The sequence below is a fragment of the Tauraco erythrolophus genome, chromosome 10 (genome assembly GCF_009769465.1).
Source record: "Tauraco erythrolophus isolate bTauEry1 chromosome 10, bTauEry1.pri, whole genome shotgun sequence".
In the NCBI taxonomy this organism is placed as follows: Eukaryota; Metazoa; Chordata; class Aves; order Musophagiformes; family Musophagidae; genus Tauraco; species Tauraco erythrolophus.
The window spans coordinates 12,277,373-12,294,015 of NC_141474.1; the positions used below are offsets into that span (position 1 = coordinate 12,277,373).

Sequence of the window (16,643 nt, forward strand, 5' to 3'; positions counted from 1 at the left end):
GTAAAGCCCAGTTCAAAGGCCGCTGGACTTAATGCAAAAATTCCAGCAGATACACTGCATTTGCTAAGCTACTTCATAAAAATGAAAACTCTTCCGTCTGGTCTTTGAATTTACACACACATATACCCGCATGAAAATTAATGGTCCTCTACTTTTCTGTTATTTGCAAACACTGTGTTTTTTTTTTTAAAAGATGCTCAACAGATATCTTCTGTGGAACAGTATCATAATTCTCTGTAAAACATTGTTTTATAGCACTCAGTTTTGATCTGCTCATCAGAACTGATCAGAAAATCTGTGGTTGAAGGCAGATGTGTTGTCAGGAGTGACATTTTCTCTGACCACGTAATACAGTTACATGTTAATGCAACAGAGGAAGGCCAATACATAGCCCCTGCACTATAGAGCACGTTTTCAGAGAAACATTATCTACAACAGAAAGGGATGTTGGGAAATTAGATCCAAGAAGCTGAATGACAATGCAAAACAATACTGGTTTTATTACTTACTACCAATACTGGAAATACTGGGTATACCTGTAGAGAAAGAAAACACAGAAAAGTACAGTTAGCTGTTTGCTCTAGTTGGCTAATCTATTACATCTAAGATTCTGAAAATAATTTTCTCCTAATTTTCAGAATATTGCATCAATACATAGTTAAATCTAAGCAACTGCCAATATGTACCCAGCCCTTTGTAAACGCAGAGTCTTTAGATTTTTCAGTACGAGGCTGCAGGGGCCACTAAAATGTATTGACAGATGGGTATTTCTGGGACCTGCACCAGCTCTCTGAACTTCATGAATTTGTTCAGAACAGTTTTCTGTCTCAACTAACCAGCCATTAGGTTTAATGCTCTAGATGAAAATATCAGTCATGCATGTATTATGCAGATCTAGGAGAATAATTTAACCAAGGGATAGATGCATTGCTAACTGCTTTGGCCAGCTGCTTAAATCACTTGATACCTTCTGTTGCATTAACTGTATATAGCTATTTTTTAACTCTTTTACCTGATGGTTATTTAAATTAAGCTATGGAAAAGAAAGGTAATTGAGCGAAACAATCTAATGCATTAGGTTGGTCATATTGACTAAGCCTCTCATTGATTTTCTTTTTTCTTTTTTTTTTTTTTTTTTTCAATTCCTAAGCTGAATTAATGCAAGGAAACCATTCCAGAGGCAGATGAGATTTACCAGAAGAGTTTGGGCTGCTGAGGAGTAAAACTCCTCTGCTGGATTCGCAATGCGGGATCTCATATTGCATGATGCAATCCCAACATGTTGCTTGTCATCAAGTCTGCCCTGAAAGGTGTGTAGCACAAAAATATGGACATTAAATCTTTCCTGATATGCCATTTTCTTTAGATTAAATGGCATTCTTAATGGCACTATTGCTAGCCTCTTGCGTTAAAGTCACAAATTGCAGATTGGTATTTAAATCCTGGATATTTGCATCCTTTTAGTTAAATACAGTTTGCCTTTTGTAAGTTTTACTGACTTTTGATGGCATGCATTTTACTGCAGAAATCTGTCTGTTTCTCCATTAAACATCTGCTACGCTGCTTTCAACATCTATCTTGAAGTTCTGTCTTACTCTGAGATGGTATGGACCTCATTCTGCAATTATGCAAACTGGAGCAAAGGAATGTCTTGGGGATAAATGCTATTCACGGTAAGCAAGGTTTTGGAGTCAAGCTGGTAATGTTTCTAACTCGTGGCACAGCTAAGACAATGCTGAAGTAACTGCATTTGCAGAACGGCAACTATAAACAGATCTTTTGTGTTGCACCACACCAGTCCTGGGGCACATGTCAGAATTGCAACTCTCTGGTTTCACATCCTATGGAACCTGTGATCTGGCAGAACACTGGGCACCGCACTGGAGAGAGCACCTGCTGCTAATGGAGCCCCACACTCAGATGTTGTTTGCAAACTTAATTATTTCTACTTCTGCTGAGATTAACATGTATTTTCCAGAATTTTACAATCATGAAGGATTAAAAGCTAAATACAAATATCATCATAACAGAACAATGCTGTTACAGTGCTAAAACTAACAAAAAGTGCTTTTTTTCATTTGGGACAATGTAAGAGAACTTCTATCCCTTTGTCTTAAATGTCAAAAAAGCAGTCAATTTTCAAATAACTTTCCCCGAGGTTTCAATAGCAGCTTGTTTATGCTTTTGCAAGTCATTGTAGCTGTTTTAAATTAGCGGGATTTGTTTTCCTTTATACGCTGATGGAAACTGCACAAATATTAGAGAAACTACAGATACTGCGTTCTCGCGCTCACACTTCCACTGCGAAATGGTATTTGTATTTCCTGTGGGTATACTCCCCCGCCTTGATCCTCTTTCTCTCCTACACGCACATACAAATATTCTTTCTCTCCTGAACAGATTGTAGCAGAGGGAGAGGTTTTCCTGCAAGTCTGCTCTCCTCATTTTACTGTATTTCAAAATTTTCAATGAATTTATGGTGATAAATGCTTCCTGGGCAGAGAATAATGAAAACAAGGCACCTGCTAGCCTGAAGGGCTCTGTATTAACCTTGTGAAGTTCTCTTCGGGTTCTGTTTCAAAAGCTCTTTTTCTATTTCCATGCTGAGTTTCTGGATTGGTGTGATCTTCTGTAACCAGCTTTATTTTTGTAATACCAGGTATCCCTGAGAGTGGTGACTGGCCTTGATAGTGCACTACTTTACGCCCTTTATGCTAAAGTGTGAGAATGGCACATCTAAGTTTGTCTGGAAAAGAGCTGGTTATGCAGGGCCACGACGCAGGATCTATTAACACTCTGTGAAAACCGCACATATGACGGGAAAATTATTCTTAGTAAGAGTCTTTTTGTGAGATCTGGAGTGCAAGTCCTTAGGTAACGAGGCCCAGGAGGTGCGATTCTGCCTCTCCCTCCCTGTGGATGTGGAGGCATGTGGGGGCCCGAGACATGGCTTCTCCTGGGGCACCACCGCCGGGGACGCCAACACGCTGCGGGGAGTCATCCCACCGCTGCCGGCCCTTTGGATGGAAACTGGTATGTTACGTGACGTGCATCGTTTCCAGTCAGCCTTCTATTGAAATCTGTGAGTGCTTTGCAGCAGTGAAATGATGTGAACAGGTTAGAGAGAGAGATGAAGAATCAGGCCCATTACTTCCCTTGATGCGCAACTCTATTCAGCTAGACATAAAGAGTAAATAAAACCAAGTGACTGTATTTATGTATATTCAGTTGTTAAACCAAAACAATGTTCAGTCTAAATTATCTTCCAGTTGAAATCACTGGGATAATTATTACTGGTAATAGTTTTATAGTGAGGAAACAGCAAGTAAAGGTGCAAAGAAAGTTCAGGGGTACCTACTGCCTCTGAAATGGCAGACATTGCAGATGAAAGTCTACTTGACTTGAGAGTGGTGGTTTGGCATATTACATGTTCACTGTGAGTGCATCTAAATATACACTTGCATTACTTGAGAGAAAAAAATCTGGTGTTTTCCTTGCATACGATCTGCATCTGCCCTGTAATTTTCTCATTTCTCCTTTTTCCAGAAATTGGTCGTTTTAGCTATTAGCTACCATGGAGCTGACTATTGAGAATCAAGGAAAAAGCAAATCAGATGCTAGCAAAGAAAGCAAGTTTTTGATTTCTTCTATAGTTTCTGTCAGTGGGAAATCTGTAACACAAAGGAACAGCATCAAGCTTTTGGTGAGAAGGGCCACATTGCTGCTTCCAGTCTCAGGGTGGGTCACACACTGCAGTCCCTCTTATCACTTCCATCGTCAATGCCAGTGTGCGCTTCCCACCAGCAGCGCAATTAATGCAGTCGGGCTGCATCTCTTCCTGGGCAGGGAGTATGTGTGGGATGAAGGAATTATTCCGTCAATTCAGTCTTGGTTACCATCTTCCCCATGGGCTTCTCTGCCTCTTCTCCATCACAAGCTGAACATGCACCTGCCATAGGACAGGGAGCCAGGGCCAGGTTCCAGCTGCTATCAAAACACTACACCCAGCTTGCAGCTGGCTCACATGCAGGCAAAGAGTGTCACCAAGAGCTCAGTGAATTATCCAGGTGAGGTGAATACAGCCCAGAGACTGAGAATTAAGACTGCCTTCTATGAAGGCATGGCAGGATATGATAGTAAATAATCCAGTGCAATTTTGGATTCATATTAATTGCTGATCAAAGCTGTGTGAGAGCTTTTCTGACAAAAGAGACGTCCTTATAATTGCACTCTATACTGTACATTTTAACTCTTAAAAAGGAACAAAATATAGAGCTTTCCATAGCAAAGAGTCAGAGCAGGGCTGTTTACGCCACATCTGATCTTTTGCTAGAATATCTGTGCTGCAGCATGACAGCAGTCCCCGCAGTGAGTCTTTCTTCCCTTTGCAACTCCTCCACTCAGGCATGATTGCAATATCAGATCCTTAGCATCCATTTCAGAAGTTTGGAATTCTCTAGTAATTTAAAGCCCTGAGAAGCTGGAGGCACCTAGCATCTTGTAATCCCTCAAAGGGAGCGATCATTATGATCGTAGGGGTAAACTTTTCATGTATTGCCAAACCTCTACTCAGCCAAAAGACCACACATAGTGAAAGACACAATTCTTATGAAATTTCGCATGTGTTTAATTGCAAGAGCCCCAGAATCCCTGCTACTGTTAATTTTGCAGTTGCTTACTCTGTAAAAATTGAAAATTTTTCAATTCCCAGAAAAAGAATGAAAATGAAGAAAAAGAATTAGATGAAGTTTGTTATCTTCCACCTCTGCTTTCCCAAATAGTATCACCACAAATAAATGGGACAGAGAAAATATTTAGTTATTGATTTATTGGATAACACCTTTTAAAATCTGGACCCTTTCTCATGATGTTTTAGTGACTCCAAACCAGTTTTGAAAACTCTCTCTCTAGGAAACTCCCAGTGAGATCAAATTATTTTTTTCAAGTAATAATTTATTGATAGAATATTGGATATTAGAAACTTCAAAAAGTCTGAAAGACCATGTCTAGAACTTTGAGTGTCTTAAAACAGACACTTTGCCTTCCCATACTGCCGCTTAAGGACCAGAACCCTCTTTCATTTCTCCTCTTCACTGCATATGGCAAAATTAGAGTTGTTTGAAACCAGTGATGGATGGAAACAATTCATTTCCAGCAACAGATGCCACTATAACCAGCACAACCAACCGACTCAGCAGGGTCACGCACGAGGATAGAGTGCTGAAGAATAATTTTTCAAGCCCTGTTTTGAAAAATATAGCACATGGTATTTATAGTGCATTGGTTTTTAGGTATGTACCTGCAATGTTTTGCTGGCCATTGCACTTAAGATACCTTGTTGGAGGGAAGTTAGTTCATCATTTGCAAATTTTCTAGAAACTTCTGTCTTCCTGAATGCTCAATGCACTACAGTTTTGCCCCCACCACCAGGTTTCCCAGCCTGACACAGCTTTTGTTTGACATCTTCCTGTGGCTTTACATCTTCTGTAAGCTTCATGAGCCAAAATTAATATGTAGTATAAAATAGGAATAATAAGAAGCTTTGCTGTTTTGCAACTTATTATTGCATTCATATCTTCCTTTTTCTCTATGAAAGATGTTATCAAAATCACCAAGGAGCAACATTTTATCTCTTAAGCAGGAGTGCCCCATTCCTTCAAATTGAGATCACCTCCTCTACCTCAGTCAGGAAAACAGGCATTGGAAAGCTCCTTCCAGTTGTTTGGAAGAATGAGGCCCTTAGAAAATGGCACACTACCTACTTTATGAGTCTGCTTTGACACGACAGCAGGATGTGTGATCTTTTCAGTTACAAGGATACATGCTATTTACATTCCTGAATAGAAAGCCTGCCATCACACAAACTCTTGGCCAACTTCATTTATTCAAGTCCTTCAAGACGACTTAGTGTCAGCAAATATTCATGGGGAAAACTACAAACAGATGAGGGTAATCAGTGCAATACTTCAAGTGCCATATTTTTTCTGCCAGAAACTGTTTCTGTGGCAGCTGTGCTGTAGTGATGCCTCATCAGTCTTTTCCCATTTGGGGAGGATGAAGGCCATTCTGCTGAGACAGAGGTGGTACTATCAGAGGGGTACCCACTGCAGAAGAAATTCAGTAAACTGAGTGAGACAATCTGCCTAACTGTTGACTGAAAAGAACCACCAATGTTCCCTGTGTTCTGGTCAATCCTTTGTTTCACGTTGAACTGCAAATTAGGGAAGTCATCTAACAGCTGGGAGGCGGTTTTCACCGAGTGTCCAGCACTGCTGGTACAGGTTATTGGTTGTGGAGGGACTGACAAAAAGCGAGCAAGCTTTGATGGATGGCAGCCCAGCATAGTCTTAGACAGCTCTGTCTGACAGACCAAAGAACATAAGTGCCAAAGATGATCTAAACAACAGGAGGAAGAAAAGGACTAGTGCTGTCAGACACATATGACTGCTGAGGAGAAAAGCTATCTTGTAATACCAAGTATAGAGAAATTCAATAAGTTCACTTTGAGTGTCAAAACATATTGTAGAACAAACTATCCATAGAATGTGGCAGCACAAGGGAATAAATGTAATCACAAAATAGTCAATAAAATAGAGTGAAAATATAAAAGAAATGCTATGCGGGAGACAAACGGGGAAGTATTGTTAGCGCTAGTGAACAACAGGCTACTCTGTGTCTTTCAGAAGCAAAGCTGGGAGAACACGTTTTGCCTTCTCCTGAGAAACTCGTTGACTTAAAATAAGAAGGATACAGAAAACAGCTTTACACCAAGATTTAGGCTATGACTGGAGTATAAGCTAGAATGGTCTTGTATTTCATAAGCTGTAGCTTGAGAAGGTATAATAAAGTCTTTGGCCACAAAAAAATGGCAGAAGCAGAAGAGTGGAAACGAGAAGTTCCGGTTGGGAAAGATTTTGAAATGGACATTAGGCTTCTTGTTGAATCTGAGCAAATTTCCTGAATCCAGAGAATCTCAAGAAAAGTGATCTTTTTATTGTGTGTAAACATTTTCTGTTTCATTTATATAACTATTTTAGTTGTATCTTATTTAAACACACTCATAAAAAAACCTTCAAATCCCTTTAAAATTTCAAATATTTTGGTCTTAGATGGAAAAGATAGACTCTGAAAATTGGAGAAAGGAAGAGTATCAAAGGGATACTGTATTACTGGATTATGCAAAATGTCCTCACGGAATTGAAGTAATGCATCAAAGGAAATTTAGGGTCAAAACAGGTAAGTTAATTGTATCAACATGTTCCAGCAACTATTTACAGAATTTATGCCTGACTAGGGAGAGTATAATGCTAAGGCTGCACTGCTGACCACATGATGGAGACGGTGACATAAATGCAACAGGGTAAGTGAAATTACATTGGCTGTGCAGAAATTTTACACAATAATGCAAAATTTCATATGGTGCAACACATATGGCATTAAATGAGGAAGTGACAAAAGAAATGAAGCTTTTACATACCACAAATGATTGCTGTTTGTAGCAAGTAATCAGACAACCCACAAGATGAGAAGCTGATCTAGCTCTGAGTAGTACATAGCACCCGATTCAAGCAGTTTTCAGAGAACCACTTCTGGACTGAAAGTCAACATAGTTGTTGAGAAGGAAAGGACAAAAAACATCCACTGCAGTAATATTTAACTTTCAGAGTGCGAGCGGATAAAAATGAGGAAGTTAGTTAAAAGAAAAATGAAAAGAACAGCTAAAAAGATTTAATGCAAACAGCATGGAGGCAGGCTAGAGACAGAATAATCACATGTAACCTATCAATTTTTAAAAAAATTATAAAAATCAACTATCTTATAAACAAACAAAAAAACCCCAACACCTAACCCAAAACAGCAGAATGAAGGAGATTTTGGAAAGACATCCTTCAAAAGTGTAAGCAATCTCAATGGAGAAAGAGAGGGAAAAAAAGCATAAAACCTGTCAAGTTAAATATAAACCACAGTATTTTGAGAATCAACTTGCTACAGACATAAAAATTAGTATTTTTTTTTTGTTAAAATAACCACACTAGAAGCAGAAAGAAGTGCCCAGAGAGATGTTTGAGTAGATAGGTAATCAAGGCATAAAAAGTACTGAATATTGAATTAATTGTTTTCACGAATGTTCGCAACAAAGGAGGTCAGAGAGATTCTCACAGTTTGAGAAAGTTTATCAATCACCTGAAGGTGTTTTAGAAGACATAAATAATATCAAACAATAAGAATTGCCATAAGGTGATGTTCAACGAAAAAAGTATTTTAAAGGAACTCAAATATGACATTTCTGAACTAACTACTGTAACACATAAATTGTCACTTATGTCAGCCTTGGTGCCAGAAGAAATGTTGTAACTGTGGCACAGACTTTAAAAAGGACTCAAGGGCTGATGCCTGTAATAACAAAATACACAGCAGACATATTTTTATGCCACTGTAAAAGATCCATGTTGTTCTCATGTCTAGAATATCACGTGAGTTTTAGCCTTATTAAATAAAAAAATGACATCATAGATCTAGAAGAGAGCAAGAAAGCATGGATGACCAGAGATGTGGCAAAGTTTTATATTTGATAAGGTTAAACAGATTTAAGATTTCTCATTTAGAATATAGATTGGAGAAGTGGACACATCAAGTCTATATAATCATAAATAGTACAATGGATGTAAATAGGGCTGCATTATTCTCTGTTTTTCTTATCTAAGGAGGTACAGACCTAACCAAAGAAAAACATTTAAAGCAAACAAAAGGAAATATATTTCACTCATTTTGTCATTAAAACGTGAAATGTATTGCCATAGGATGTCACCAGGATCAAGCTTATGACAGCTGCATCTCTCTCTCCACTCAGCAGCTAGCAACCACTGGTGATATAATGGAGGGTCCAGCTCAGAAAGCTAGTTTATTGCTGGCAGCTGGGAAGGCAAAGAAGAAATCTTTGTACGTTCACCATACTTCTTCCCATTTGCCATAAATTTCTGCTGATGATCATTGCTGAAGTCAGGATTTGAGGGTAAGTGGAGCATTCGTCAGCTCAAACAAGGTTACGTTTTCATGATGCTATCGTAATAATAGTAATAACAATAATTAAAAAAATCAGAAAAGTGCCTATTACTTGCCAAAGGTTTTGATTTTTGATGGAACTGTATACGTGATGGAATGCAATAATGCTGAAAGTTGTTTTAACAAGCTTCAGGCATCCTTTCGGTGGGCGCTAATTCCACTGTTCCGTCTGGTGTGTGCTCAACTGATTGGAAATGATGTAACTGATATGGAAAGCTGCATTTAGAAAGATATCTGTTTTCGTGTTCATATGTATCTTATTCCTAGCTTAGATGATTGCTGGGGAAGCAACTGCATTTTATATATATATATAAAAATGTATATATGTGCATAAATACGTATGTATGAGTGTGTATATATATAAAAATATATAAAACCAACCTGGTAAATCTCACCATTTTTTCCAAACATAGCTTTAAAATATTAATTCTGTGAGCCACACTCACTTTTTGTAACATGCAAAAAAGTGAATACTCTTACAAAATGTTTTTCTCCTGCTTTTTGGAAGTTCATTTTTTTTCTGCTCAGTAAGAATTTTATCATAATTTCATGCTCCCACACTTCACGGTTTGTTACTTGGTCTATTACTCTCACATTTAACTTGATAAGGTCCTGCTTCCTATGATATTAATTTTTGAGTTTTGATTCTTCACAGCTGCTGCTTTGAAGTCTTAGATAACATTCTGAGCATTGCACATTGCTCCTGGTTTTAAACTTTTCATTCAGCTGCAGTACATAGCTCTGTTTCTCCCAAATAACTTTTCAGTAAATTGTTATATTCATGAATGTTTTGCTTTTAATCAGGGCAAAACTGTGGACTCTTTTCTTAAAAGAAGCTAGTAACTTCTGTCAAAAGGTTTGCTGATTTATCCTCATCTTCTTCAATCCTTTCTTCAAAGGAATTTAAGTCTGTTACTCAGTTCAGGAGGATTCTGAATCATTGTGTATTTCATACATGCATGAAAGGAAGAAGTGCAGCTCATGCTTGTCTTTGTGCCCTCTCTTTCAGCGCCATGTTCTTTTTGACCCAGTCCTGTCCAGGACCAGGAAATGCAGCGGTCAGTAACTTCCTTTGGACAATATGAAAAGTGTGCTGGAATATTGAGTATGTGTGTTGTTGAAAGGCTGTTAGCTGGAATCAATCAGATATAAAAACTCAGGTTTTGCCTTCACTTTCCCCCTTCAACACTTACAGTGATCTGAAGAGTGCATGTGAATCTGGACTGCAGATCAACATCAGGTAAAAACTTCCTTTACCAACCTTTAGATCTTTAGTTATTAATTGGAAAAATTTGGTCTGAGATTTTTAAACTTTCTTAAATGGACAAAAAATGAGCAAGGACCTCATCTCACATGTTGAGCTGAGGTTATTTTGAATATCGAGGCAGTAAGGATGTATGAACGGAAAGCTGAGGGTGCCATGGCTGGAGCAGTACTGCAGATATTCCCACTGGTTTCTTTCCTCTGCATGTGCTTTTTGTGTGAAGTGTGCTAATTTTTTCATTCCTTAGCCCTTTCTGTGCAGTGTCCAGAGATTTGTCTATGGATACAAACATGCAGTTCTCATGCAAGTCATCTACAACCATGTAAGAGCACAGATGATGTATACTTACAACTAACGCTTACAGTTTGACACCTTGTCAAATTATACGCACTGGGTCATAAAGAAATGACAAACTTTTGCCGATATTTATCTTCCTTCAGAGTCATGACAAGGGACAGAATTTTAATAATGAAATATTCTTATTATACAGAACTACTTACAGATATTAGCAGTGCCCTTAGGTATAGGCAGATAAGAACCAGGGCTCCACGGTCGGCCCTGGTAATTCTTCTTGCATTTTCCACAGTCTGGGCCAGTTGTGTTATGCTCACATTCACAAAGTAGTCTTTTGTTTTCTTCTTTACAGCCAGTAGCATGAAGGTTACACTTACACCTGTTTTTAAAAGGAAGAAAAAAAGTGGGATATTATTTAGAGATGAGTTTAAGTTCAGATTAAGTCTTAGTAAAGCATATCCTATGGCAACCACTCCATTTCTGTGTGTTGTGCCTGTATTGTTGTTTTAGCATGCTTTACAAGATATCATTCAAATACATCTTCAGCTCACACAGATCTAAAAGCAGTAATTTCACCAAGACTCCAAGATGATGAATCTTTTCTTGTTTTCACTAACGCAGCTCCGCTGAGATTAACTAAATTATTCATAATTTTCACTACACACAGGTCTGTAATCTTGAAAATATTCAAGAGTTACTCACTACTCCCAGGAACAAAACGAGTCCTCTGCTTATGTCCTTAGAGAACCTGGCCCAAATTAAAATCCAAATTAGACCCCGAGAGTCTGAGAAAACAGACTTCAATTAAATATCCTCTGTAATGCCACACTTCAGCAGAAGGGAAGCTCACTATAATGGTGTTTTGCCATTCTTGTTCAGCAAGTACTCTCTTGCTCAGAAAGGAAAATTTTTTTTGCCTGCTTTAATTTGATATAGTTCTAGTAGCTGAAGGTCAGAGGAAATATTTTGGTAAGCATGTTTAGTTTTACTTAGAAAAGAACACCTGATGGAAACTTGCTACAAAATCATTAGATACACCAGATTCTGCATCTGGTCTTGGAGCAATCATATTTTCCTTAAATTCCCCTCTTTCCCTGAAACTAGGACACTTACAGAATGGGAAGCTAGTTTCATAAACAGTAAGGTATTGTCACCTCTTTCTGTCCCTTTCAAATAGATGTCAAAACTGGCTAAAATCTGTTTCTGTTTGGGGCTGGAAAAAAACCTAGTATTTAATGACCCTGTCTGTCTGTTTTCCTAATGATTGTACATCTAGTGATTTAAAGGGTTCTCATGTGGGCATTTGTCACCTGTTCCATACAGTGACCAATAATTAGAGCAAAACAACACATGGAATGGCCAAGTGCAAATTAACAGCTGTCAAGCTGACTTCCATTTGGAAGGAATATGACCTGAAGCAACTGGCCACGTACACATATATCCCCAGGGTAAAACAAACTTGCAGTTGTCATAAGTGGCTGCTGGAGAAAATCCACAAGAATCTGTAATACAGTAGATGGTGGAGCATTCTCCTCAGTGCTAGAAATGAGGCAGGTGAAACTGCTGTTATTTGAGCAACGCTCATTCTAAAGAAAAACAGGTTCAGCACCTTTTAAATTGAAATTACCAATATGTATTGAATATGCTAGACAAAAGAAAGTGATTCATTTTTATATCATTTCCAAAACACTGACGCTTAAAGACTACATCAATTGTAAAGTAAATTTTCAATGACCAGCCACTGCCTGTCTGGGTGTCAGTGGACTAGATATGCCTATTCACGGAGAGACTGAAGATTTTGGTAAATGGCATTGTTATTAAGAAAAGTGATGGATGGTTTTACTGTCCACTGGAACATGAAAATGGAAGACTCCCCAAAAGGAGAGACACACAATAATGATAAGATTGAAACATAGAGTCAGAGGAGAAAGAAGCAGGAGAGACTGTGGAGTCACTAGAGTAAATGAGAGAGAGGAACTGATTGGATTTCTTTCAGGGGAGATTTCTCTCTTATTTGGAGGGACTCATCAGTGTCAGAGGCAGCAAACTGATCTAGGCAGGAAGAAAAAGCCAGCTGATTCTGAGGAAAAGCTGTAGTTTGTAGGGCTCTGAAAGGGTGCCGCAGAGTGGTGGGGGAAGATAAATGTAGGTACATCTGCTAACTAGTGTAAATGTGCACAGCTCTGTTAATAAGCACCTGAAAGTAAAGAATGGTTGTGTCAGAAAACCTTATGCAAAGTCTGCATTTGGTGAGATGCCATAGTTGTCATGTTCCTGAAGAGATGGACTGACCCTTCCTCAATTTTACTTGCATGATTAAGTCTTGGGTGGACTCTGGCCTTCTCCATCTCCCACTGCTTCTATCCAGTCCTGTCCCATGCCTCTTCATATGTATACAAAACACATGGATATATTTATATGTATGGGTGTATATATGCATACGCAAAAAATTCCCATAAATTCTTAGGCATATTAATTTCCTTTCATTTCCCACATTCTTTAACTCCACTGTGATCCACCTTTTCATAGGCTGCCTTCTGCTTTCCCTTATTTCCCAGGTAAGCGACCATGGACAGCACGGAATAGCTCTGCTCCCTGTTCTGGTGCCCAGTGTTTTAATTTCTTAGGGCAAGACTGCTGCAGAGGAAGAGCTTCTCAGCCCAGGGCTTTGCAACGTGCCACAGGAGCTGTTCAGTGGTCCACATGACAGGGCCCATGCAGAACAGCAATGGGCAGAGTTTCTGCAGAAGGCATCTTCTGCGATTTTAACCACCAAGCTCCAACAGACAAAGGAAAACTACGATTTTGGAGGTCTGTGTTTGTACCAAATACAGGCAGGTTTTTCAGAAAAACAGCAAAATGCATTTTCTTCTGGAACTAGTTGGGGATCTTCTGTCAAATTTTAAAACCCTGTTAACTGAGGCTTAAAACGATCAGCCCTCATATGGGCATTCAGAACAAATGCACACAAAACAGACAATGCAGGGACATCTTAGCTACTTAGCTTCCTAAATGGAGGAATTACTAACTGGCTCTTCCTGCCCTAAACCAGTAGAATAACCACAAATTCATTCAATCAATGCCTCTCTGCAAGTTAACTTATTTGATTTGTATATATTTTTCAAAGCCTTCCCAGCAGAACTCCCAGAATGCTGCATCCTGCCCATAAAAAAATTCCAAATAATAACACGTTTAAGAGAACAGAGAGCAAACTTTCTACTCACCCCAGTTAAAAAAAACTTCACACCTTCCAAACAAACACCACCACCACCAAAACCACAGCAACGTGGAGAGAAGTATAGCCTTCTGGGAGTATGATTGAAAGTGAATGAGAGAAAACAACAAATTTGATCACTGAAAAAAATAAAGGACTGATCTAAAACCTTTGTGGTCGGAGAATAGATAGTCAAAACCTAACATTAACAACTGAGCAGAAAAAGAGCCGACAATGCTGAATAATCCTAAAACCCCTCAGGATAACTCAAACTTAGCTGTGCTCAATTTCAAGAAGAAAGTAAGGAACAAATGTGGTCACTGTGGTTTTCTACAAGATTAGCTACAGATCAAAGATCAAAGTAAGAAAATACATTTATATTAAAAATGTCAAATGTAGAGTTAATGAGAGCTAAAGTAGGCACAAAAAGAAATGTTTAGAAAAAGAACCCCAAACCACGGAAGGTCAAGCAATGTGTTGCAAAAAACATTACCTTTGCCTTCTTAGTGTATAGGCAACATAAAAGTTGGGTTTGTTACATAAAAGTTAGTGTTATACAAGTGCAAAAAAATCTGTAGATTAATGAAGTCTGAAGAGAGTAAACTGGAGTTCTTGCTAGTGTCAATAACTATACATAGAGTAAACCAGCAGAAGCATAAGCAGAAAAAAGACAGAGGACTGAACCACTGAGGCTCTGATTCTTCTCTCACTTGCACTATTTTTTTGCTGATATCACTTCACAGATCTCAGAGACATTAATCATGATTTCCATAGCAAATCAAGGACGTAGCCGAATACTGAATGAGTGTAAAATGCAGGCAGCGCTGAAACTGAAAGAGAACAAAAAGCATCTGTGGAAAAAAACCTGAACATAAGTTTGGAGGGTACCATGTCTGGGGAAAACCAAGCCAATACCAAATTCTGTGCTGTTGTGGAGAGACATTTTTATGGAAACAAGGAAAAAGTGTTTTGTGTACTTCTATTTTTTCAGGAAGGCTGCACTAGGAATTGGATAATCTGTCCCAGGGACCTCATCAGAGTACATGTATGGACAATTTCAGAGACTTCTGTAAAGCAGAGAAATGCCTGATGTGCTTGAGGGACAGGCTTCTGTGGATGAAGGAAAGAGGTAAATGGGCATAGCGGGGCTGAGAGATGACTAGAACACAATAAAAAGCTACTTCTATTTGCAGGATAAGCACTAAGGAAAATTGAAATATTTAAGGTTATAGAAGGAAGACTATTTAAGTAAAAGTACTACTCAGATGGACCATGAGAGAATCACTCTTACGATGAGATATATTGGAGTGTGAGCAGTGTGAAAACAAAGCAGCAGAGCCTGGACCTTTAGGCATTTCAGATAACTATGAATCAGCTCAGCACCACTGATCTGGTAGCTGATTTGTGCTCCTATCAGATCACTGTCAGGATGTGAACATCAGCTTCCTCCGGAAGACTGCCCAAGTTCAGAGTCCTTCATCTGTCTTGTCTCTTTTTTACGGAAGATTACCTTTCTTTTCTGCTCTAGAGGTAAGGAAATATTTTGTTACCTGATGTGAATATCCGTGATGATAAATTATTACTGAAAATCCTAGGTCCCATTTGTAATTTCTTTAAACACTTGCTTTGAAAGGCTGTTCCTGGCTATTACTGTTTTAACTGAGATAGTAAGAAAAGGCTTAATTAGGTTTACATGCAAAGCACATTAAACACAAAATTTCATATGGCCCTTGTAGAAGCTTCCACTAGAATAATATGGTCAGTTTGGCTGCACATATAAGAATGGAGAAGTTCTGAAAAACCTAAAAAACTGCTTCCACATCCTATATACTGAGTTCCAGATGACAATATTTTATGCCTATATAGTTTTTTGAAATCCAAAGAAAAAAGTCACAAAGTGCTTCATGAGGTATTACGTACACATGCCCAGAAATGCAATTACTGGGTAGCAGTGGGTGGGTAGCAGCTGCTTGGCACGTCAGGTGGGTTTGCATGTGTACCGAGAAGGGATGATTGAGGGAGCTGTAATAAGGAGAGCAGGTAGGATAGCACAGGTTAAGGTATGGCAAATGTAAGAGGCTGTAGGCTGCAGCCTTTGCACTACACTGGCAAGCGGCCTAAGGGCAAAAAAACACCCATGTAAGGATAAACCAAACATCAAGGGCAAAGTGCAGTTCTGAGAGAGTATATTCTCATCATAAATGGTACTGCTGAGGTCTAATGCTTCTTTACAAAGAATATCTGAAGTCTGTCATCATAAATATCAACAACTCCACGAGCAATCAGATTACGTATGGGGAGGTGTGCACCTTGAAACAGCTTTGTACCCAAAGTGCACGTTTGTCTGCCTGGTACATCTGGTGTCAGTTTTTCCAGACTTTTTGTTGTCAATGGTTGTGGGAGCTGCTCTCAGTGCTGAGCTTGTGGAAGTGATACCACATCTCCACAATACTTGTCTGCGTTGGGAAACTTCCATCCCGATCCCAACGTTTCCACAGCTCAGCTGAAATCCATCCTTCCAGCTCAACCTGCGAGGACACTTCCTGCTAAGCAGCCCGGCTACAGCACATGCAAGAAGACATTTCCCTCCAACGTGCAAATTCAATTTTGAATCGCTGGATTGATATTGCTGTCCAACGCTATAAACTCTAATTGTGTGGGAGAACAAATTTGTTTTTCTGACCGCTCATCTTTGACAGACTCATTATTTTGTCATAAAGCAACTGAAGTGATATTTTTGGCAGTTACATAAGGCACGGGAAGCGCTCTGGCGCGTTGAGGAAGATGCAGTGCTGCTGCAGTGGGAGC

The 16,643-nt window shown here is 39.0% G+C and overlaps 1 protein-coding gene across 1 annotated transcript in view; it reads right to left on the bottom strand.

Annotated features, from left to right (window-relative positions):
* NTNG1 (netrin G1) overlaps positions 1 to 16,643 on the bottom strand; it is a 160,016-nt gene that overhangs the window by 54,525 nt on the left and 88,848 nt on the right. Inside the window, exons 3-4 of the mRNA XM_086617725.1 lie at positions 10,828 to 11,000; positions 510 to 536 (exon numbers count right to left, since the gene is read on the bottom strand). Coding sequence (XP_086473851.1) covers positions 510 to 536; positions 10,828 to 11,000 — 200 coding nt within the window. The remainder of the gene's footprint in view (positions 1 to 509; positions 537 to 10,827; positions 11,001 to 16,643) is intronic.